Source organism: Neoarius graeffei, chromosome 2 (genome assembly GCF_027579695.1).
Source record: "Neoarius graeffei isolate fNeoGra1 chromosome 2, fNeoGra1.pri, whole genome shotgun sequence".
Classification (NCBI taxonomy): Eukaryota; Metazoa; Chordata; class Actinopteri; order Siluriformes; family Ariidae; genus Neoarius; species Neoarius graeffei.
In genome coordinates, this window is record NC_083570.1 from 100,782,549 (window position 1) to 100,807,206 (window position 24,658).

A 24,658-nucleotide genomic window follows, 5' to 3' on the forward strand; every position below is an offset into this window, starting at 1 on the left:
AACTTGGTGGGCAAATCCATAGAAAGTCATTTGACTAACCAGACTGCATAGCTATTGCAACGTTATCGCTAGCTCTAAAAGCACAGACAACTTCATTGCAAGCTTTCTCTTGGAATAAAACATTTATATACCTCAATATGCTCCCGCAGGTTGGATGGTGAGTTTTTGTAGGCCGTGAAGTGGTTCGTTTTTGGCAAACAAAGCAAACATTTAAAATGAAATGAATCTTTAATCCCTTCGGAAGACTGAAACATGGGTTCTAGGTATGGCCATGAGTGCGTACGTTCTCCAGAAGAACCGCCTCCTTCTGTTCTGCCATCAACTGATCGAGTTCAAATAATGTTGCAGAGAAATCATTGAACTTGATTTTATACAGTCTATGGACGTGACGTGACCCTAGTGATTACTGATCGGCTGTCTCAGTGTCACCTGTGAAAAAACCATCACGTTTTAGAAAAGAAAAGAAAAAACATCCACTTTTAAAGCCGCTTCGTAGTAACGAGGACCTTGATAGAAATGTAGTGGAGTGAAAAGTACGATATTTGCCTTTCAAATGTAGTGAAGTTGAAGTCATAAGTTTAAAAAAAAACACTCAAGTAAAGTACAGATACTCAAAGAGTGTACTTAAGTACAGTACTCAAGTAAATGTACTTCGTTACTGTCCACCTCTGATTATATACAATATACATCATATACAATACCTATATTATGCACAATATGTCTAAAATATCTATCTATAATCTAAATATGTGTCAGTCCACCAGATTTTCCAACCAGATGCTCAAATTATGGATTTTGAGTTGCGTTACACTACCAAGCCTTTGTATGCAGGAAATACAAACCAAAGTGAAATTGGACCTAGGGAAATTGGACTGTAAATCTGACAGGAAATCATGTGCATGCAACCCAAAATGGTCCATTTTCCAGGTAGAAAGCCTTAAAAATGTCCATGATGTCATGGACAACGGCTATCGGTAGTTTAATCTGATGCCTCATTGATTGGTTGGCACCATGCCAAATTAATTTTTAGCACTGTGCCAATGATGTCAGAATATTAGTTGCCGATACTCTGTTTCTAACATGGGACCAACTTTAACCTGTACAAAATGTTAACAACAAAGCTAGGACTGTTGTTGATACAAGACAGTGAGTCATAAAATGTGTTTTTATCCTTTCTAAACTCTGAACATGCAGCATTGAAAACATGGAGAGCAGGACTCCGAATCAGTCAGTACATGGACAATGAATGGACGCTGTTGAGTGTTGACTTGTTTCCAGTTCTGGACAGTAACTACACGGTAGTTGTTTAAAACAAGTCCCTGTCTCAAGTCCTCTAGAACCAGCCTCAGTCCAACACCGTTGTGGATGATATTAAAAGTGGTAAATGTATCCTGTAGGGGCGCTATTGAGGTGATTATTCGTTGATAGTTATGCTTGTGCAACACTGTCTCGTATCTTGCCACGTAAGCGGCGTGTTGGTCAAATGGCAAGAAATGTGGCATATTTTGTCCAAAATTAAAGTCCTGTGACGTACATGGCTTACATGTGGGGTTCCTGTGGCATATCTGGGGTTTGTATGGAGTTCAAGGGACATAAACTTATGGCATACTGAGGTGTATGCGTGGTGTATGATGCGTTGCCGTGGCATAACTGTTTCGTTCTTACATGTGACGTTGCTGCTGCATACCACCGGTGTTCACAGGTGGGTATAAAAGAGGGCCCTACGCTGCGTTCATTGTCATTCGTCACAGTCAAGAAATCATCATGCCAGCGAAGAAGTCAGGACTCAAAAAGGGCAAGGGAAGAGGGACGACATCAGCCACATCCACCCAGCCAGCCCCAGAGCCACCTTCATCAGACACATGTCAACTAAAACGTTTGCACGGCCTAATAGGTGTTCGAGCAACATTCCCACTGCATCACTGCTGCATAGCTTTCATTTTTACGCCATACATGTGACGTATGTATGATGTACCAAAGCTGCTACAGATTTAAAAATACGCCACACCCTGGTGGACAAGGAGATCGTGTTACACAACCTAGAGTATCAGCTACGTAAACTGGCGATGCTATGACGTTCCTTTCTTACTGCCACGTATCCTGATACGCCGTACATACACAAGGCTGAAATGCCAATATGTGACACAAGCATTACTGGCTCAGAGAGCGAAAACTGTGCAAAATATCACGTGCTTTTCAAAGCTCTTTCTATGCATTCTGTAAACAGAGCATCTGGTACAAAAATCCCATGGCATGACACATATCTATAATAAACACTATTTAATATACAATAGCTATAGTATGTATAAAAACTGTAACTACAGAGAAACTACCTACATTTAAATATTCCCAAGTATTCAAGAGTAAAATATAATTGTTCTGTATTATATATTAACTGGGGTTTTTTGGTGGTGTAGTGGTTAGCGCTGTCGCCTCACAGCAAGAAGGTCTGGGTTCGAGCCCCGTGGCCGACGAGGGCCTTTCTGTGCGGAGTTTGCATGTTCTCCCCGTGTCCGTGTGGGTTTCCTCCGGGTGCTCCGGTTTCCCCCACAGTCCAAAGACATGCAGGTTAGGTTAACTGGTGACTCTAAATTGACCGTAGGTGTGAATGTGAGTGTGAATGGTTGTCTGTGTCTATGTGTCAGCCCTGTGATGACCTGGCGACTTGTCCAGGGTGTACCCCGCCTTTCGCCCGTAGTCAGCTGGGATAGGCTCCAGCTTGCCTGCGACCCTGTAGAACAGGATAAAGCGGTTAGAGATAATGAGATGAGATGAGATATTAACTGCTGGTCAGTGCTTTTGATCAGTTAAAATGATCACTAAAATGTTCATTATGCTCGATCCTGTATGACTAAATGGAAGTTTTCGCTTAGCAGTCAGTCATAACTTAAGGAATATATCTTGCTAGTTCAGACGGTTTACGGTCTTTTAGCACAAAAGTCCTTTTGCGCCAGTTATAAGAACGTTTAATCTTTATTATAAATACAAAGATGCTTGATGGATTTTGGATTTTTGTCGGCTTCTTTTCGCTGTCGAGCCTAACCTGTAGACTCGTCAGCACAGCTTCACTTTGTGGCTTTATTCGTCAAATACATACAAAATCAGTTCTTTGTGATACCAAATGGACTTTTAATAATTTTCAGTAAGTTTTTAGGATTCAATTTCATTCTCAGTTGGCAGAACACACATTTTCAAGCGGGGCAAGAGACATAATCCCTGAATGAATTATTTTGGGAAATGCTCAGTGGAGTTGTGATATCCCTTATCAAAAAGAAGTATACTTCAAGTTCATTTTATTAAGTATACTTAAGTAAAGTTAAAGTATTAGTATATAAGTTTACTTGTGGTAGACTTGCAGTGCAAGATAAAAAATATTAGTTGTATACGCCAAGTTTACTTCTCTTAGGCTTAAAGTATACTTTTTAAAAGCTAAAAGTGGGCCAATTTAGTCCCAAGAAGTATTAGATTACTTTACTTACAAGTACAGTGGTGCTTGAAAGTCTGTGAACCCTTTAGAGTTTTCTATATTTCTGCATAAATATGACCTAAAACATCATCAGATTTTCACACAAGTCCTAAAAGTAGATAAAGAGAACCCAGTTAAACAAACAAGACAAAAATATTATACTCGGTCATTTATTTATTGAGGAAAATAATCCAATATTACATATCTGTGAGTGGCAAAAGTATGTGAACCTCTAGGATTAGCAGTTAATTTGAAGGTGAAATTAGAGTCAGGTGTTTTCAATCAATGGAATGACAATCAGGTGTGAGTGGGCACCCTGTTTTATTTAAAGAACAGGGATCTATCAAAGTCTGATCTTCACAACACATGTTTGTGGAAGTGTATCATGGCACGAACAAAGATTTCTGAAGACCTCAAAAAAAGCGGTGTTGATGCTCATCAGGCTGGAAAAGGTTACAAAACCATCTCTAAAGAGTTTGGACTCCACCAATCCACAGTCAGACAGATTGTGTACAAATGGAGGAAATTCAAGACCGTTGTTCCCCTCCCCAGGAGTGGTCGACCAACAAAGATCACTCCAAGAGCAAGGTGTGTAATAGTCGGCGAGGTCACAAAGGACCCCAGGGTAACTTCTAAGCAACTGAAGGCCTCTGTCACATTGGCTAATGTTCATGAGTCCACCATCAGGAGAACACTGAACAACAACGGTGTGCATGGCAGGGTTGCAAGGAGAAAGCCACTGCTCTCCAAAAAGAAGGCTATTGGAAAAATGTTTTGTGAATGGATGAGACCAAAATAGAACTTTCTGGTTTAAATGAGAAGCATTATGTTTGGAGAAAAGAAAAGCACTGCATTCCAGCATAAGAACCTTATCCCATCTGTGAAACATGGTGGTGGTAGCATCATGGTTTGGGCATGTTTTGCTGCATCTGGGCCAGGACATCTTGCCATCATTGATGGAACAATGAATTCTGAATTACACCAGCGAATTCTAAAGGAAAATGTCAGGACATCTGTCCATGAATTGAATCTCAAAAGAAGGTGGGTCATGCAGCAAGACAACGACCCTAAGCACACAAATCATTCTACAACCCCGATTCCAAAAAAGTTGGGACAAAGTACAAATTGTAAATAAAAACGGAATGCAATGATGTGGAAGTTTCAAAATTCCATATTTTATTCAGAATAGAACATAGATGACATATCAAATGTTTAAACTGAGAAAATGTATCATTTAAAGAGAAAAATTAGGTGATTTTAAATTTCATGACAACAACACATCTCAAAAAAGTTGGGACAAGGCCATGTTTACCACTGTGAGACATCCCCTTTTCTCTTTACAACAGTCTGTAAACATCTGGGGACTGAGGAGACAAGTTGCTCAAGTTTAGGGATAGGAATGTTAACCCATTCTTGTCTAATGTAGGATTCTAGTTGCTCAACTGTCTTAGGTCTTTTTTGTCATGTCTTCCATTTTATGATGCGCCAAATGTTTTCTATGGGTGAAAGATCTGGACTGCAGGCTGGCCAGTTCAGTACCCGGACCCTTCTTCTACGCAGCCATGATGCTGTAATTGATGCAGTATGTGGTTTGGCATTGTCATGTTGGAAAATGCAAGGTCTTCCCTGAAAGAGACGTTGTCTGGATGGGAGCACATGTTGCTCTAGAACCTGGATATACCTTTCAGCATTGATGGTGTCTTTCCAGATGTGTAAGCTGCCCATGCCACACGCACTAATGCAACCTCATACCATCAGAGATGCAGGCTTCTGAACTGAGTGCTGATAACAACTTGGGTCGTCCTTCTCCTCTTTAGTCCGAATGACACGGCGTCCCTGATTTCCATAAAGAACTTCAAATTTTGATTTGTCTGACCACAGAACAGTTTTCCACTTTGCCAAAGTCCATTTTAAATGAGCCTTGGCCCAGAGAAGACGTCTGCACTTCTGGATCATGTTTAGATACGGCTTCATCTTTGAACTATAGAGTTTTAGCTGGCAACAATGGATGGCACGGTGAATTGTGTTCACAGATAATGTTCTCTGGAAATATTCCTGAGCCCATTTTGTGATTTCCAATACAGAAGCATGCCTGTATGTGATGCAGCGCCGTCTAAGGGCCCGAAGATCACGGGCACCCAGTATGGTTTTCCGGCCTTGACCCTTATGCACAGAGATTCTTCCAGATTCTCTGAATCTTTTGATGATATTATGCACTGTAGATGATGATATGTTCAAACTCTTTGCAATTTTACACTGTCAAACTCCTTTCTGATATTGCTCCACTATTTGTCAGTGCAGAATTAGGGGGATTGGTGATCCTCTTCCCATCTTTATTTCTGAGAGCCGCTGCCACTCCAAGATGCTCTTTTTATACCCAGTCATGTTAATCACCTATTGCCAATTGACCTAACGAGTTGCAACTTGGTCCTCCAGCTGTTCCTTTTTTGTACCTTTAACTTTTCCAGCCTCTTATTGCCCCTGTCCCAACTTTTTTGAGATGTGTTGCTGTCATGAAATTTCAAATGAGCCAATATTTGGCATGAAATTTCAAAATGTCTCACTTTTGACATTTGATATGTTGTCTATGTTCTATTGTGAATACAATATCAGTTTTTGAGATTTGTAAATTATTGCATTCCGATTTTATTTACAGTTTGTACTTTGTCCCAACTTTTTTGGAATCGGAGATGTACCAAGGAATGGCTAAAGAAGAATAAAGTTAATGTTTTGGAATGGCCAAGTCAAAGTCCTGGCCTTAATCCAATGGAAATGTTGTGGAAGGACCTGAAGCGAGCAGTTCATGTGAGGAAACCCACCAACATCCCAGAGTTGAAGTTGTTCTGTACGGAGGAATAGGCTAAAATTCCTCCAAGCCGGTGTGCAGGACTGATCAACAGTTACCGGAAACGTTTAGTTACAGTTATTGCTGCACAAGTGGGTCACACCAGATACTGAAAGCAAAGGTTCACATACTTTTGCCACTCACAGATATGTAATATTGGATCATTTTCCTCAATAAATAAATGGCCAAGTATAATATTTTTGTCTCATTTGTTTAACTGGGTTCTCTTTATTTACTTTTAGGACTTGTGTGAAAATCTGATAATGTTTTAGGTCATATTTATGCAGAAATATAGAAAATTCTAAAGGGTTCACAAACTTTCAAGCACCACTGTAAACATAAGGCACAAATATTTTAATACTTTATTACACTTTTGTTAAGTATATTGTGATCAAAAGTTTAAGTATCAGCTTAATATACTTCGACTTTTCTATATACTTTTCAGTATAAGCCAGGTATACTTATGTATAACTTTATTAAGTATATCTCTGATAAGTAAATAAAAAGTAAACTGAAAGCATACGCTCTTATTTTTAGTTTAAAAGAAGTATACTAGAAGCACAATTGAATAAACTTCTTTTTTGTAAGGGTGGATCAGAAGTGACAGTGAAGTTATCTATGAAGATGCCCCCAATTCAAGGTTTTTTTTTTTTATTGAGGACAGCCATGGCTTAAAGGTTAGAAAAGCAGCCTTGGGCCCAAAGGGTCGCTGGTTTGATTCCCAGGACCGACAGGAAAAATGTGACAGGAGTTGAGTGAATTAACAGCACTTTCCCCTCCCTCAGTATCATGGCTAAAGTTTCACCCTTGATTTTACTTTACAGACTTTTTATTACTTGTTATTTTCATAGCTATATAAACACTGTTTTGGAAACAGACGCACATCTACGCACATCTTTGGATCTCCTCCAGGTGGCAGGTGAGATTATAAATTAGACTTGGATTAAATGTACAACTAATTTTCTTTTTTGGCTCAGATTTGTCATTCTTCACACTTTTAATGCAGCTTGTTACTCTCAGGGCCAAATTCATCTGAGCAGTATCTCTCATTACTTTATATTATATTACAAGCATTTAGCAGACGCTCTTATGCACAGCGATGTACAACATACCCCAAGCAGCCTGGAGAGCAGTTGGGGGTTAGGTCCCTTGCTCCAGGGCACTTCAGCCATTCCTACTGGTCCAGGGAATCAAACCAGCAACCTTTTGGTCCCAAATCTGCTTCTCTAATCATTAGGCCATGGCTTCTGCGCTACTAAAAGTAGTTTTGAAGATCCATAAAGAAACAAAGCCAAGTACACGAAGTATAAAATTAATTAAACAGAATCTCACTGCACCAAAAACCCGAAACATTTTTAGGGAAAGGGCTTTGAAGGTTTCAAATGCTAAAACCATGAATGATCCAAAGAACCATTAAGGAACCCTTTTTTTTTTTCTAAGAATGTAGGATCATTTGTAAATATTGAAATAACCAGCACTGTAATCTGACAGCTGGTTTATTAATAATAATAATAATAATAATAATAATAATAATAACAACTTTATTAAACGCAAGATCCACTCAGCTGATGCTGGTTTCCATTGATGATGTGTATAAACTTATGCTAATAATCTATATCCACATTATTAAATTCAGAAAATATATAATTAATATAAAATAGGTAATATATAGTTAATATATAAATACAATATAGTTCAACAGACATATTATTGTGATGAATAATGAATCAAATTTATATTCCATTTATAAAAATGTATCTAAATAGCAGAAAAGCGTTTCCAATAGTTAGTTCTAAATTTCGGGCGGCATGGTGGTGTAGTGGTTAGCGCTGTCGCCTCACAGCAAGAAGGTCCGGGTTCGAGCCCCATGGCCGGCGAGGGCCTTTCTGTGTGGAGTTTGCATGTTCTCCCCGTGTCCGCGTGGGTTTCCTCCGGGTGCTCCGGTTTCCCCCACAGTCCAAAGACATGCAGGTTAGGTTAACTGGTGACTCTAAATTGACCGTAGGTGTGAGTGTGAATGGTTGTCTGTGTCTATGTGTCAGCCCTGTGATGACCTGGCGACTTGTCCAGGGTGTACCCCGCCTTTCGCCCGTAGTCAGCTGGGATAGGCTCCAGCTTGCCTGCGACCCTGTAGAACAGGATAAAGCGGCTAGAGATAATGAGATGAGTTCTAAGTTTCAGAGTTTTTAAAGTTGCATGTTAAATTGTAACCCGTTTAAAATGTGATGCATCTCGTAATTATCATCACAGTCTTTAGCTCAGTGCAGAGATACAGTCTATATTTTTAGTTAATATGCTCTCGGATTGCTAGAAGGTGTATGCTGACTCTAAATTGCCCTTCGGTGTGAGTGAGTGAGTGTGTGAATGTGTGTCTGTGCCACAGACTGGTGTCCTGTCCACCCAGTGTTCCTGGGATAAGCTCCAAATCCACTGCCACCCTGACCAGGAGAAAGCAAGCACTTACTGAAGATGAACAAATGAAAGTGTCTATTTATTATTATTCTATCCACATTCACTGGATATGAGCAATCACTCGCTCTGATTGGCTACTCTACTACTAGGATATCAGCTCATATACGATGAGTAGAGAAAAACAAAATGGCGGCGCGTGTTGCCGAACCAACCAAGGATGAAATAAAAACTCTACTCGAAAACAAAACCCCAAAAAATACAAAAAGGCAACAAAATATGGAATAAAAGTATTCGATGGTAAGAACGTGTCTCTTTTTATTTTTCAAGAATTATTATTATCACATTTTTCACAAATTGCTCCTGTCATTTAACCGGTTTGTTTACATTGTAAGCAGAAATGGTTTTGTCAGACATTTTATATCAAGTTTTAATTTATTGAAGTTGCAAAAATTAAAAATAAAAATGCTCTGTTTCTCAAAATCCAGTGAACGTGGAGAGAATAAATCAATTATTCACTCAATCTTGTCGTGCCTGGCTTATAGCCGACTGGGGGCTGCGCCCCTCGTCAGCTATCAGCTCATGTACGACTCGATTTTGTGGAATAACTGTTAATTATTTGCTCTGCATAGAAACACTTTCTATAATTGTATTTATATTTTCTCAGGTAATATAGTTGCTGCTGTTTTGTTCTGCACTACACTGAGCCAAAGCAATGAAATCTCGTTCTGATGTGTATTGTTGATGCAAATCTGAATGACAATAAAGAAAGTCTAAGTTTAAGTCTAATTTTATTTAATATGTCTCAGATTTTATTATTACCTCACCCAGGACAGAGTCCACCAGGGAGCGAGGTATTCTTTTCGGTCGGGTTTCTTTGTTTTTTTGGAAACGATATTACAGGAAAACGGCTGGATCAATCTTCATGAAACTTTCAGAATAGATGGGGATTGGTCTCAAATAGAATCTCCAACATTTTCAGAGTCATTCGGTCAAGGTCACCAAAAAGGCCAAAATTGTTTTTGTTCTGTCTACTGCCTCGTATAGAGGCACTAGGCACTACATCATCATGCTGTAAGAATGTAAGTGTAACAATCGCACATTGCGCATGCACATACACGTGTTCCGATTAAAATGGCCGGTGAGTGTATACAATTCGGTTCACCATTCGAAATAAATGGACTAGACTAAAGAAATCGCTTTCAGACATGTTTATGCTTATTACAGAGGGAAAGTGAGGTCCACTGAGCTCTAGCGCCGGGCCATTTCCAGGAAATAAGAGTTTCGGTCATGGCGACAGCGTGTGTGTCAGCCTCGGTTCGGAGGTTTCAGTTTCGAAAACTGTAAGAGGTACACTACCGTTTTTTGAAACGTGTTGCTGACATCAAATTCAAAATGAGCATATATTTTTCAAAACATAATAAAATTTCTCAGTTTTAACATTTGATACACTACCGTTCAAAAGTTTGGGGTCCCTTTGAAATGTCCTTATTTTTGAAAGAAAAGCACTGTTCTTTTCAATGAAGATCACTTTAAACTAATCAGAAATCCACTCTATACATTGCTAATGTGGTCTCATCTCATCTCATTATCTCTAGCCGCTTTATCCTTCTACAGGGTCGCAGGCAAGCTGGAGCCTATCCCAGCTGACTACGGGCGAAAGGCGGGGTACACCCTGGACAAGTCGCCAGGTCATCACAGGGCTGACACATAGACACAGACAACCATTCACACTCACATTCACACCTACGCTCAATTTAGAGTCACCAGTTAACCTAACCTGCATGTCTTTGTACTGTGGGGGAAACCGGAGCACCCGGAGGAAACCCACGCGGACACGGGGAGAACATGCAAACTCCACACAGAAAGGCCCTCGCCGGCCCCAGGGCTCGAACCCAGGACCTTCTTGCTGTGAGGCGACAGCGCTAACCACTACACCACCGTGCCGCCTGCTAATGTGGTAAATGACTATTCTAGCTGCAAATGTCTGGTTTTTGGTGCAATATCTCCATAGGTGTATAGAGGCCCATTTCCAGCAACTATCATTCCAGTGTTCTAATGGTACAATGTGTTTGCTCATTGCCTCAGAAGGCTAATGGATGATTAGAAAACCCTTGTACAATCATGTTAGCACAGCTGAAAACAGTTGAGCTCTTTAGAGAAGCTATAAAACTGACCTTCCTTTGAGCAGATTGAGTTTCTGGAGTATCACATTTGTGGGGTCGATTAAATGCTCAAAATGGCCAGAAAAATGTCTTGACTATATTTTCTATTCATTTTACAGCTTATGGTGGTAAATAAAAGTGTGACTTTTCATGGAAAACACAAAGTTGTCTGGGTGACCCCAAACTTTTGAACGGTAGTGTAAGAGTAGAATAATATAAAGTACAGACACTTGGTATATTAGGGTGGCACGGTGGTGTAGTGGTTAGTGCTGTCGCCTCACAGCAAGAAGGTCCGGGTTCGAGCCCCGTGGCCGGCGAGGGCCTTTCTGTGTGGAGTTTGCATGTTCTCCCCGTGTCCGCGTGGGTTTCCTCCGGGTGCTCCGGTTTCCCCCACAGTCCAAAGACATGCAGGTTAGGTTAACTGGTGACTCTAAATTGACCGTAGGTGTGAATGTGAGTGTGAATGGTTGTCTGTGTCTATGTGTCGGCCCTGTGATGACCTGGCGACTTGTCCAGGGTGTACCCCGCCTTTCGCCCGTAGTCAGCTGGGATAGGCTCCAGCTTGCCTGCGACCCTGTAGAAGGATAAAGCAGCTAGAGATAATGAGATGAGATGAGATGAGATGAGACTTGGTATATTTTACTAATGTAATTTTTAAACTGTTGATTTTTGGATTATGCTTCATTTTTGTGGCTACTGCCTCAGAGTAAATATACATATATGCTATATTTACTGTATGGACATGGGATCAGAAAATTATTTTATTCATAAGCAGTAGCCACATGGACCCATAGGGTACCTATTTTTTTTTTTTCGTGATATCTTCCTTTATATTCATCATAAGTGCTACCGGGCGAGGTTTGTTTTGCCTGGTGGCACTTGCTATTATTGTTACAGCAGACATGGCCTAAAGGTTAGAGAAGCTGGGATGAAAAGGTCGCTGGTTCGATTCCCTGGTCAGCAGAAAAATGTGTGGGTGGGGGGAGTGAATGAACAGCACTTGGATGGATGGATGTAATGTACATCTGACAAATAAAGGCTTCTTCAAAAGCCCTGTTCTTATTCTTCTATATCCTTTGATCCGAAGCACTGATTACATGACCTAAAAGAAATGGATGGAGCAGAGAAACCACAAAATTCTTTCACTTTCCAACTCAAGATTTGAAAACCACTCCTTTCACTTGTCATTGGATTGTGTGCAGAATATTAAACGCCTTCTAATGTGTGAACAGCATCCTCTGCAGGTCCGGAGGAGGAATTGACACAAAAACGTCATCCTGAACAGTACATACTGGATTATAATATAATATGATTTTTCTTCCACAAAATAATTTCAGTAATTCCCCAATATACATGTGCACTTCCGATGAGGAAGTTCTCTGGTTGTTTAATACATGCTTGGGTATTGCTGTGATGGAACTGTAATGGATATTAATGCAAGAACAATTTACAAAATGAAATTCTGACAAGACTCAGTACTGTGCTATATAATTATAACGTCAAATAACATGAAACTATACTTTAATGTTGTCTTTTTCCTTTGAAATGACTCTCAAATCTGGGATACTCTGGGTTAAGTCATTGGTAAAGAGTTTAAAAAGATAATTAGCTGCACTTTGATAATACCAGTAAAAATGATCAGTAATTAAATCAAAATCACCCATGAGCAGTGAATATTTTTCTTTTACCAGAGACGGTGCGAGCAGGCACGGACTCCTTGTTGATCCAGAACGACACTTGGGACAGGACGACCACCATAATGAGGGGGATATACGTTTGGATCAGATAATATCCGAGCTTCCTCTGGAGGACGAAATGGACTACCTTGACGGAATATTGGCCTGAAAGAGAGCAAGATTGATCCAGAAGCACACTATGAGGAGAAAAAAATCCAGAATAAGGCTGAACTTTTTATACTGACAGAACAAGATGGAAGTGGAGAATTTTGGCAATTTAGCGAATATTCTTGGAATGTCCTAGAAATTAATTGTAAATTTGTTTATTATGATCTACTTGGGGTGGCACGGTGGTGTAGTGGTTAGTGCTGTCGCCTCACAGCAAGAAGGTCCTGGGTTCGAGCCCCGGGGCCGGCGAGGGCCTTTCTGTGTGGAGGTTGCATGTTCTCCCCGTGTCCGCGTGGGTTTCCTCCGGGTGCTCCGGTTTCTCCCACAGTCCAAAAACATGCAGGTTAGGTTAACTGGTGACTCTAAATTGAGCGTAGGTGTGAATGTGAGTGTGAATGGTTGTCTGTGTCTATGTGTCAGCCCTGTGATGACCTGGTGACTTGTCCAGGGTGTACCCCGCCTTTCGCCCGTAGTCAGCTGGGATAGGCTCCAGCTTGCCTGCGACCCTGTAGAAGGATAAAGCGGCTAGAGATAATGAGATGAGATGAGATGATCTACTTGAGCGATGGCTACAGTATAGACAGTCCATAATTATCAACACCTTTTCAGATTTACCAATATAAAACAATCTTACAAAGGTGAGTTTCAGTTCCAACAGTTATTATTGGTTAATTGATCAACCAGAAGACCCCCCTCACCCTTTGATCTTGTCGTCTGATGACACAGCTCGTTACCTGAGATGGAATTTTTTTTAGCACGGTCAGCAATTTGAGGAAAATTTTGAGGTCGTTATCATCACAGGTAAGCATGGTGGAAAGATCATGGGCATGTTTTTACTGATCAAATTCACCTATATTTCATGATATCCTCATCGAAACCTACTTTGTTTCTCGCCATTTTGTATCTAAACGTGCATTTGAGAGTCATGTGCGATGTCGATAATAGTGATCACTTTCACCGGTGTCCACCATTATCGACACCCTGTGGAATTAAGTGACATTTACAACTGCTATGTATCGATCTTTGGGTAACATTGTTGAAATAGATCTCATCTCATCTCATCTCATCTCGTTATCTCTAGCCGCTTTATCCTGTTCTACAGGGTCGCAGGCAAGCTGGAGCCTATCCCAGCTGACTACGGGCGAAAGGCGGGGTACACCCTGGACAAGTCGCCAGGTCATCACAGGGCTGACACATAGACACAGACAACCATTCACACTCACATTCACACCTACGCTCAATTTAGAGTCACCAGTTAACCTAACCTGCATGTCTTTGGACTGTGGGGGAAACCGGAGCACCCGGAGGAAACCCACACGGACACGGGGAGAACATGCAAACTCCACACAGAAAGGCCCTCGCCGGCCACGGGGCTCGAACCCGGACCTTCTTGCTGTGAGGCGACAGCACTAACCACTACACCACCATGCCGCCCGTGCTGTGATTTATAATAATATTTTTCTGATTCACAACAGAATGGAACGTTTATAGAGTATTTGGAATTCGATTGCAGTAAATAGAATTAGACCAGAATTAAATTCCTAGCATATAAAAAATTACATGCTTGAAATATTCAGATTTTTCTATTCCATTCAGAAAATATTCTTTTTTTTTTTTGCAGTTTGTTGTAAATATCTACCACATATTACAATATCAGTAGACATTTTATATTTTGGCTCAAGGAATGACATGCAACCTTTGACCTGGATTTTCAGCGGTTACGACGTCAATTGCCTGTTGGCATTTATTGGTAAACTACAAAACTAGAAATTAATTCAAACAACAACGAATGATTAACAAAATGTGATCTGGAAAAATACTTAGAAAGTGGGTAGAAAGTGGAACAAAAAGATTTTCTGACAGGTTAAACATTATCAGTTCATTTGTTTACAAACATTAGAATTACTTCCTCGTTTACGTAAACACCGACATCCATATATTTATATAAAAGATATTTTGGACTAAATATAAGTCTAGGTAAAACAAATTTTAAATAAAAAGTATGTTTTGTTAACTTAATGCCATATACCGATTATTATTTTTATAAATAATCATCTGGATGTCGATAATTGTGGAACGGTGTCGATAACTGTGAACAAAGGTGTCGATAATTGTGGAACGGTGTCACATGATCTGATACGCTAAGTAATCGGGAATCAACTTATATTTATTTTCCAGTGGAAGTTTGAGTAATTATTCATGCACAATTTATGTATTAAAAGTCTTTTCTACTTTTGTAATGGCCAAAAGATCATTAAGGTGTCGATAATTGTAGCCGTCGCTCGAATATATAGAGAGATTTAAAATATTAAAAAGCACATGATCTCCATTTGGTTGGTTGTACAAACCATTATATTGATTATAATTAGAAGCAGGGCTTTGAACCGGTTCAAGGAACGAAAACGAAAACCGGGAACTTTTTCTATTTCACATGGAACAGAAACAAAACCAGAAACTTTATTATTTTTTATGTTCCGGAACAGAAACACTTATTAAAAATAATGGTAACCGGTTAATACCGATTTTTATTTCGTTCCTCAAAGTTTCCGTAGCCTACAAATAAAAAAGTCATTCTTCTCCTGCGCAAGTTTCTATGACCCGCTGGGGTTCACTTCCTGTGTGACGTTCGCTGACTGAATGGAAAGAGTGGGAGGGTGGACTACTATCACGTCTCCACATCTTAAATAAGAGGTAAATATTGCAGTCTATCGTTATTCAAACACGATATCAATATATTTGTCCATGTTAATGAGAGGCTCGCGAACATTAAATGACGTTAACCTCTGTTAGCCTATCAATGCATAGGGCCTGACTAGCCTTTGGTAACACACTAAACGAATTATCTTTCATTTTTGGCACTTTTTCTGTTTGTGTAGATGGGAAGACATACTGAGAATCCAAATCGCCAACATTTGAAATAATAATTGTTTTGAATTATTTCTTGTCTTATTTAATGAAGGTTGTAATAGAATTAGCCTACATTTGGCTTAAGCTGGATGAGACAGAGACATAATTTTATAGCCATTTGTTAAACAGCTGACAGGGAACGTAATTAACCGTTCCGGGAACGAAATTTTTTTGTTCTAACCGGTTCGGGAACGTCTATTTAATGGTGGAACCCAAAACCGGAAACGTTAAAATTCCGTTTCTGTTCGGAACGAACCAATAGGAAAAAAATTCTGGTTCAAAGCCCTGATTAGAAGACATTAAAGGACATTTTTAAGATTCTAGACAAGATCTGGCCACGTTTTTACCATGTAGTTTGTTTGCACATGCATGAAAAGCAAACCCTATTTAAAATTTTTATGCCATGGAACAAATTGAGAAAGTGAATTTATTTGAATCAGTTTCAGGAACCTATGAAGACAGGAAAGAAACGATGCACTAGGGAGACGAAAAGAACAGTGGAGCTCTGTATGCCCTTTCTGATTTGTTAACTAGGCCACAGTCCTGCCTTTCAGGCCCATACCCGATCCTCTCTCTGTGCCACAGTGATGTTGATGGCTTCTCAGCAGGGGGATGCTGCTTTTTGCCTACCTATAAATCTCCCCTTCCTAGGCACTCTATGGCCTCAGAGCCTGAAATAGGCTTTATCCTTCAGTGTTCTTTTAAAGACAGATGACAGCACAAATTAGCCTTGACCAGTTAAGTACCTTAGACTGACACTCAGGGAGCCAGCTGACCATCAGTATGGCAAATACATTTGCATTAACTCATTTAGAGATGCTTTTATCCAAAGTGGGGCAAGATACAGTCCAAGTACTGATCTGTTTTAGTCAGTGATTACAGAGGCTAGCATTGTTCTTTTATTTTCAGTAACCATTTTATCCTGATCAGGGTGAGGGCCTGTTCCTGGAACACGAGGCACAAGGTAAGAACTACTGGGTTTCATGTGATGTCAAATCTGCCTCATTAGTTATTCAAAACTTTAGCTGGTGGTCTACCAAAGCTCAGCTGACAAAGCGTTTGTACGGAGAAGCTGCATTGCTCGCATGAAAAATGCCTTATGCTTGCGTTGTTTTAGGTTGTTCGAAACCGTGAAACTGATAAAAGTTTCTTCAGGGTTCGCCGTGAACTAATAAAAAAGGGTGAACGAACACAGGATTTCACAAAAAGATGTGGAGAAAGGTGGCTTTCGAACCTCTCGCTGAAATCGAAGGGAGCCGAGTCGAAGCGTGCTGGAGTTTGCAGTGATCACTTGGTGAAAGGTTTGTATTTCCCTCTCAGCTACGGCCTTAGTGTTTTCCAAATACTTTTCTTGCTATGTGTTGTTATTTTACTGTACTTTTTTTTTAGTCACGAAGCGCTAAAGTCCCCAGCTGTTTCTTTGTTTACTCCTCACAAAGTCCATATGCATGAAGGTCGCGACACAATTCTTCCCCAGCCGTACAGTTACAATGCGCCATGATCACTTCTCCGTCTTGTTTAACTAAGATCCAGGTCTTTAAAGGGGTTTCTGATGATCTTTGTGAATGATTTAGCTGAGAGATAAGAGCCAACACAAGTGAGAATCAAGCCAACTGTTGTTTGTTTACACTTCAACTTGAAGCACTTCATTGTAAAAACGTGAACGAAAAGCTTAAAAAAATGCTTACACGGGCAAAAACAATACAGGATTCATTGGGCAGCGACTTGATAGCGAGGTCCTTTACCCAGCCACATACAAAAAAGTTGTAAGCCTCCATACTCTTCCACGCTTTCATCTGTTTTGCGGTGTAGAGGGACGTCTGCAACACCAGATAGTTCGAGATGTCGGGGAACTCGACTGAAGGGTAGTTTTCAAGATCGTATGACAAATCCTTCTTTCCCAGACTGTAGGGGTCGATTCCATTGCACACAGCAATCTTCTGAATAGATCTAAAGCCAGCAGTGGCTTCTAGATTACGAGCGTACTCTGATAACTTCTCGCTAGTTGTTTGCACTACGGCAGCCGTTTAGACCACCAGCTATTCACTTCTGGTAAAACCGCTAAGAAAAGTCACGAGACTGAAACCCAGCAATACACCCTGAATGGAATGATTGTCTGTTGCAGAGTAACACACACACACACACACTTATTCAATTTAGAACAGCCAATCCACCTACCAGCATGTTTTTGTGAGGAATCCTGAAAACTCAGACGTAACTCCGACAGACACATGGAGAACATGAGAAACTCCACAGGATTCAACCAGGAAGATGTGAAGCAGCAACACTACCTGCTGTTCCACAATGTCACCCACCATCAAGGCTATGGCCAAGAGCTATCTCCTGTTCATAACATTCCACAATGTGTAGAATTGCCTATTCTTGGGATAACGTTTCAAGAGCATTGTAAATACACTAAGCATGTACAGGCTAAATTAAGTTAACTAAGGCAAATACATGTTGTTTGTATGTAATTAGGTCACTCAGAAAGGAAGGTTTTTCTAAAGTAGAGATAGATCGACTTTTTAACCTTCATCCTACCAAGTGGGGTCCATCTGGACCCCGCACCTATATGTTTGTTTGCCATTTTAAAAATATGTGACAGACTGCCTCACCGTTTTATGAATTTGTCGGAATTTATGTCTTAATTAAAACACTAAAGCACCGGAAGATCAGCTTTTTGCATTGTGAAGGTATAATTAATTTGTTACTGGGGTCCAACCAGACCCCAGAGTAAAGTTTATCTGTCTTTCATTTTATAATTGAATAGCACACTGAAAGTTAACTTCTTTTATTTCTTTTATGTTCCATAATGAAACTACCAAGGCATTCCTTCTTGGGGTCCGTGTGGACCCCACTGCTGCAATAAGCACAGGCTGCAAAACAACAGCCCTAAATTATTTTACAATTACTTTTTTGTTTTAAATTCTGTAAGAAAATACCTAAGTTGTAATCCAGAATGTTTTACAGCTGCATGAGCTGCAAAAATCATGTATATAATGCCATTTTTTTTTTGTGGCGCTATAATTTGCTATATGTATGTTAGTTATTGCAATATTATTGCAATGTTATTGCATTTATAATACATCATTGTTATTCAGCCATAGTGGATTTTGTTCTTCAATAAAGTTATGCCTGTTTGCTGCATTGAATTGGTTCTTACTGCATTGATTTCAAGGTATTCCCTCCTGGGGTCCATACGGACCCTGCCTGGTAGTTTGTGTATGTAAAATTGGCTGGTAGGATGAAGGTTAAGTGTGTTCTTTATGCCTTTATGCCTTTATGCCCTTTAGTGTATTGCTGTTATTAATACAAGATGTTCTGAACAAAACTTATCTGGTGATTTTGTCTTTATAAGCTTTAATTTTAAAGAAAAGTATTGGGGTCCAAACGGACCCCACATGGTAAGATTAAAGTGTAAAATAGCATGGTAGGATGAGGGTTAATACTTTAGTTTTACCTAATGTTTTTTGTATGGACTTTATTTATGGTGCTTCCGATTCAGATCGGACACAAATTCAGAAACTTTTAGACAGATCTTCTAAAAGGAAATATAGCTCAAATAAAGTAAATATTCGGAATATCTTCGAGAAAGCAGATGTTAATATTTTTTAAGAAATGTAATTTAGACCCGTCCCAGCTGTTATATGCTATTTTACCGAAAAGGAAAGAAACATCATAGAACCTCAGGAAAAGCAGTAGCCATCACCCTTGAATAAATTCCAATAGATTTAAGAATTCTTATATAAATAGACTCATTTTAAGTATAAATTATGAACAGGATATTTTGAGCATCTCTGTAGTTTTTTTGTCTATATTTTAATGTTTTTAGTTGTTTAAGGTTTGTAACTTAAGATATGTATTTTTATCTTAAGAAATAAAGATTACAAGATTGGTATCATCTCAACACTGAAGCATGGTGGTGGTAGCATTTAAATCTTGCTGATTTAAACCTGGATTCTTGGTTGCTTCCTAACTAAAGCCATCATTCCCCAGTCAGTCTTTTGGTGTATTTATATTGCGACCATGTCACACTTTATTTTCACACAAGTCTCCTCTTCAACTAATGACTTCTCATGACTTCTAATGGCAAATGGTGGACCCAAAACTAAATTAGGTGCTTATTTAGGGGTGTAAATATTTATACAATCACAGACTTTAGATATTATTTTAATTTTTAACAGTTATTCTACAAAATCGAGTCGTAGATGAGCTGATAGCTGACCAGGCGCGGGGCACTGAGTCGGCTATAAGCCATATATGACGAGATTGAGTGGAATAACTGTTTTATTCTATCCACATTCACTGGATTTTGAGAAACAGCATTTTTATTTTTATTTTTTGCAAATTCGATAAATAAAAACTTTATACAAAATGTCTGACAAAATCATTTCTGCTTAGAATGTAAACAAACCGGTGAAATGACAGGAGCAATTTGTGAAAAATGCTATAATAATAATTCTTGAAAAATAAAAACGATATGTTCTTTCCATCAAATACTTTTATTTCATATTTTGTTGCTCTTTTTTTGTATTTTTGGGTGTTTTCTTCTTCTTCTTTAAGGTTTTTTGGCAGTTGACAAACCAACTTAAACCTCACCTTGAACTCCGTTTCTGTTTCCGGTTGAGAGAACGTTGTGCGAGTTTTGGCTGCTGCTTCTCACCGGAGCTTTTCATTTTTCTTTTTTTTTGTTTTTGTTTTTCTTTTTTGTGCTTGGGTAGTTTGATGTTTGTTTTTTTGTTTGAGTGTTTTGTCCACCGGTTGTGGCGTAACTCTGGACCCAGTTTTGGTGTCCGTTTCCTTCAGGCCTTGGTTTGCCGTGGGTGATGCCTGTGCTCCTCGCTATGGACTGCAGTGAGCTCGTTGCTCTTTTTAACACTGGGGTTGGCCAGTGCTCTGTGCAGCAGTGCTTTTGTGCTTCGTGCAGTGTTCTGAGCAATGTTGAGTGGTGATGGCTGTGCAGGTGGTTTGGGACATACCAGCGCTCTGTGTGGTGGTGCTTCTGTGCTCGCTTTGTGGATCCATGGTGCAGTGTTCTGAGCGATGTTGCCCGGTGGGGTCGCGGTGGCTGTGCAGGTGGCATCTTCATGCGCCTTGGTGGGACTGTAGTAGCTACACCATAAGAATTAGATCCTGACTCTCTTTTGGTGGGCTCTCTTTTTTTTCCTAATTGTAAAGCGACCTTGGGTGTGAGAAGGGCACTATATAAATTGAACTGATTATCCATCCATCCATTATCTGTAGCCACTTATCCTGTCCTACAGGGTCGCCGGCAAGCTGGAGCCTATCCCAGCTGACTACAGGCGAAAGGCGGGGTACACCCTGGACAAGTTGCCAGGTCATCGCAGGACTGACACATAGACACAGACAATCATTCACACTCACATTCACACCTACGGTCAATTTAAAGCCACCAATTAGCCTAACCTGCATGCCTTTGGACTGTGGGGGAAACCAGAGCACCCGGAGGAAACCCACACAGACATGGGGAGAACATGCAAACTCCATGCAGAAAGGCCGCTGGGCTTGAACCCGGACCTTCTTGCTGTGAGGCGACAATGCTAATCACTACACCACCGTGCCGCCTTGAACTTATTATTATTATTATTATTATTATTATTATTATTATTATTATTAAAGGTGCATTACTGCCACCGACTGGGCTGGAGTGTGGAACAGGAGATATTGGGGGGGGACTATATTCTTTTAACTATTTCTGTTTCATTTAAATACTTGATAATTTTTGGGGTTTTGTTTTCAAGTAGTTTTTATTTCGTCCTTGGTTGGTTCAGCAACATGCTCCACCATTTTGTTTTTCTCTACTCATGGTATATGAGCTGATATCCTAGTAGTGGAGTAGCCAATCAGAGTGCACGACTGGTCATATCCAGTGAATGTGAATCGAATAATATGGGGTATTTAGAGTACATTCTTGAAATTAAGTCCATTTCAGTTCCAAGTTTTACACAATAACGTGGAAAAGTTCAAAGGGGGTGAATACTTATGCAAGCCACTGTATTGTACTATAGCCATGCTCAAACATCAGAAATGTATATTAACCAATTATTACCTGTTTTGATCTTCAGTATTTTGTTAGAGAGCATCTGTCCGATGAGGTCATACTGCAGTAAGTTGGAGGACTCTGGAGGGATGACTACAGACTTCTCCAGGCCTTTCCTCCACGTGTAAATAATCTCACTGCTGGTGTAAGCATCTACAGAAAGCACAAAATGGCAGCAAAGTCAAACATCTGGAAGAACCGTGATGAGGATGTTGATTACGATGATGACTGAAACACTGACAGCTTCCAAAGGTGAGAGGACAAATATGGCCGTCCATGGGAAAGTCCATCAGCATCATGGGACAGTCTGCATTCACAGTCAGCCTGAAAATAGAAATTTGTATAAGCTGAAAATGAACACAGCCCCTGAGTTATAAGAGATGTTCTTTCTCTATAAGTGTACCTCATGGTGTAGAAGACGGTGCCGTTCTGCATGATGCGAAACAGCTTGTTCGGCGTTGTCATGTTGTGAACCAAGGATTTCTTCGAGTTGCGGAAAAAGGTGTCTGGAGTCCAAATCTTGTCCACCATGCGGTTGTTTAAGCGCAGGATCTCGATGGGACCGTTGAACACCAGCCTCTCGTCTACCCACATTTGACGGAAAAACATGTCCATCGTGAACTCCTGTGTTACAGGAAACATGCTTTTATTCTGAGCTGGTCCTCAACATTGGAAAAAAGGTCTATCAGAATCTGGAAGTCTTGATCCCAAATTTACCAGACGAGCCAAGACATGTTTGGTGTCTGATAATTGATCTATAGCTTTGCACTGACGGCACAAGTCTCAGGAACGCCACCTACAGCCCAAACATGGCTTAAACATGCTACAATCTGACTGAAAAGATGATCTTCTATCAGGAGAAGCTTTTCAGAGCAAGATATAGGAACTGGGTTAAAAATACACTAGCATTTTTTCTAGTTTTGAAGTTTTGAAGCTGGTCCTGGCATGTAAATGAGAAATCTGTGCATATTTGCTAAGAGACAATGGGAAAAGGTTTATTGGTCATTTGCAATGCCATTCAGATGGCTTCTTCCAGGGAAAGTTGAAGTTCTTGGCCATAAGTATTGATGAAAAGGAAATGTAAAACTACACTTTGCTGAACTAGATGGCACAGCAGTCGCTAGTGTAATTGGCGTAGTGGAATAAAGAAAAGACAGTCAGTGAAGAACACAGTACTTTGTTAGTTGGAAAATATTTCAGAATGGATGAAGCCAGTCAGCTGTACATTGAATAAGATGCAAGGAAGTCTTCTTTTGCTTAATGTTTTACGTTATCACGGTGATATTCCTTTGTATGAAGTGAGAGGTGTGTATGATGGGACTGCTTTTCAACCCCATTCCCTCCTATGATTATTTTTGTCCAAAAGTTAAATAATCTTTGCACTGCAACAGAGTGAATTCTGTTGACCAGCGGTGTGCGAAAGAGCTGCAGGTTGAACACCAGTATCCCTTATTCAACTAGTTTAGAGTCAGATCAGCAACACATGGCAGCTCAAAGAGTCTGATCTGGACATGTTTTTGGATGTTGCTGAGGGTGGAGTTGAACATGAAGGAAAAAACTCCCAGACACTTATGCTAAGGTCAAACATAGCCAGTTGATCCATGAGAACCTTGGCTGGGGCCTACCGTGGCCATTCCAGCAGATTTTCGAGGTGATCCATCGCATACATTTGGGCGGAGTAAACATGCAAATGAAGCCATGATAACTGCAATGGTAGCAACGGAAGATGCCGGTAAAACCAATAGCGGCAGCGACTTATAGCAATGTATGGCCTTACAACAATGACAGTAGTATGTACGGTTTTCATGACTGCAGTACAGCATAGTCATGACAAGATGAAATAAACCACACCCCTTAGGTAAACTTTCCACTTTCTGCAGAATGTTGTTCCGTGAATATTTTGAGCTCGATGGTTGCAGTGGAATGTTACCGTAACCCCTGATAGACCACGTGAGCCTCAAGTATGCCTCAAGGATACTCAAGGATCATATATTATTAAGCCCTTAGCTCCCTAGGAGCATAGACCACCAACAAGAGCTTTCCATCTAGGTCTATTCTGTGCCATTTTCTCGAGTGTTGACCATGAATAGCCCCTGGCTTTCATTTTGCCTTCAACGCCTCTCCTCCAGGTGTTTTAGGATGACTTCTTTTCCTTATTCCTGTGCTCAAGGATGCCTTCACAGTTGCGACAGATGAATTCTGCTTGACCCACGCCAATTTTCAACACGAAACTTTCCAGGGATGGAAGCCACGCCCTTCTGGTTGTCTAAGTAGCTCCCTGGCTCTCACATATTCCGATGGAAGGGCCCAGAACACATGCCGGTTGACTCCCAGACGGTTCAAAATTGTCTACCGGTGTCTACCATGAAGTGATTCTGGCTATGTGTGACCTTAGCTTTAGACATAACATCCTCCATCCAAGGAAAGCCAGTCATTTACTGAATTAATTCGTTTCAATCTGCGATTCTGAATGTTCCGTTTACATGATAGTGATCAGATAGATTTATGACATGCACACAATCCTGGATAGATGCATAGCTGACTCTGTACACATTGTTACCTCGAGACAACAAACAAAGCATCCGGACGTCATCACTGCACAAAAGTGTGCTGAACATATGCAGAAGGTTGTAGAAGGCAATCCGATCAAACTAAAATGGCTAAAATTTTACGATCAAACGGATTAGCAGAGGTCTACACCATCGCTTTCAATCCAATTAAATTCTCAATCGGAATGGAGTATTTCATTCTGCTCAAGCTTGAACCACCATCTGGCAAGGCACGCTGCAATATAGATGCAAGTGGGGAAGTCAAACTCTCGTGGTTACTAGAGGACTAGCCCCCCACTGTAACCCTAGTTGTATAGCTGAGAGGCTGAGGGCAAGGGATCTGGAGATTGGCGCTGCACCCATGTGCCTCAAATGAGCTGGTTAGTACTGGGATAGGAGACTGTCTGGGAAG

General features: G+C 40.4%; 1 protein-coding gene across 1 annotated transcript in view; it reads right to left on the reverse strand.

The window, feature by feature from the left end:
- gabra6a (gamma-aminobutyric acid type A receptor subunit alpha6a) overlaps positions 1 to 24,658 on the reverse strand; it is a 59,517-nt gene that overhangs the window by 29,177 nt on the left and 5,682 nt on the right. The window contains exons 4-7 of the mRNA XM_060903995.1: positions 22,101 to 22,321; positions 21,939 to 22,021; positions 21,707 to 21,850; positions 12,574 to 12,726 (exon numbers count right to left, since the gene is read on the reverse strand). Of these exons, the coding sequence (XP_060759978.1) occupies positions 12,574 to 12,726; positions 21,707 to 21,850; positions 21,939 to 22,021; positions 22,101 to 22,321 (601 nt within the window). The remainder of the gene's footprint in view (positions 1 to 12,573; positions 12,727 to 21,706; positions 21,851 to 21,938; positions 22,022 to 22,100; positions 22,322 to 24,658) is intronic.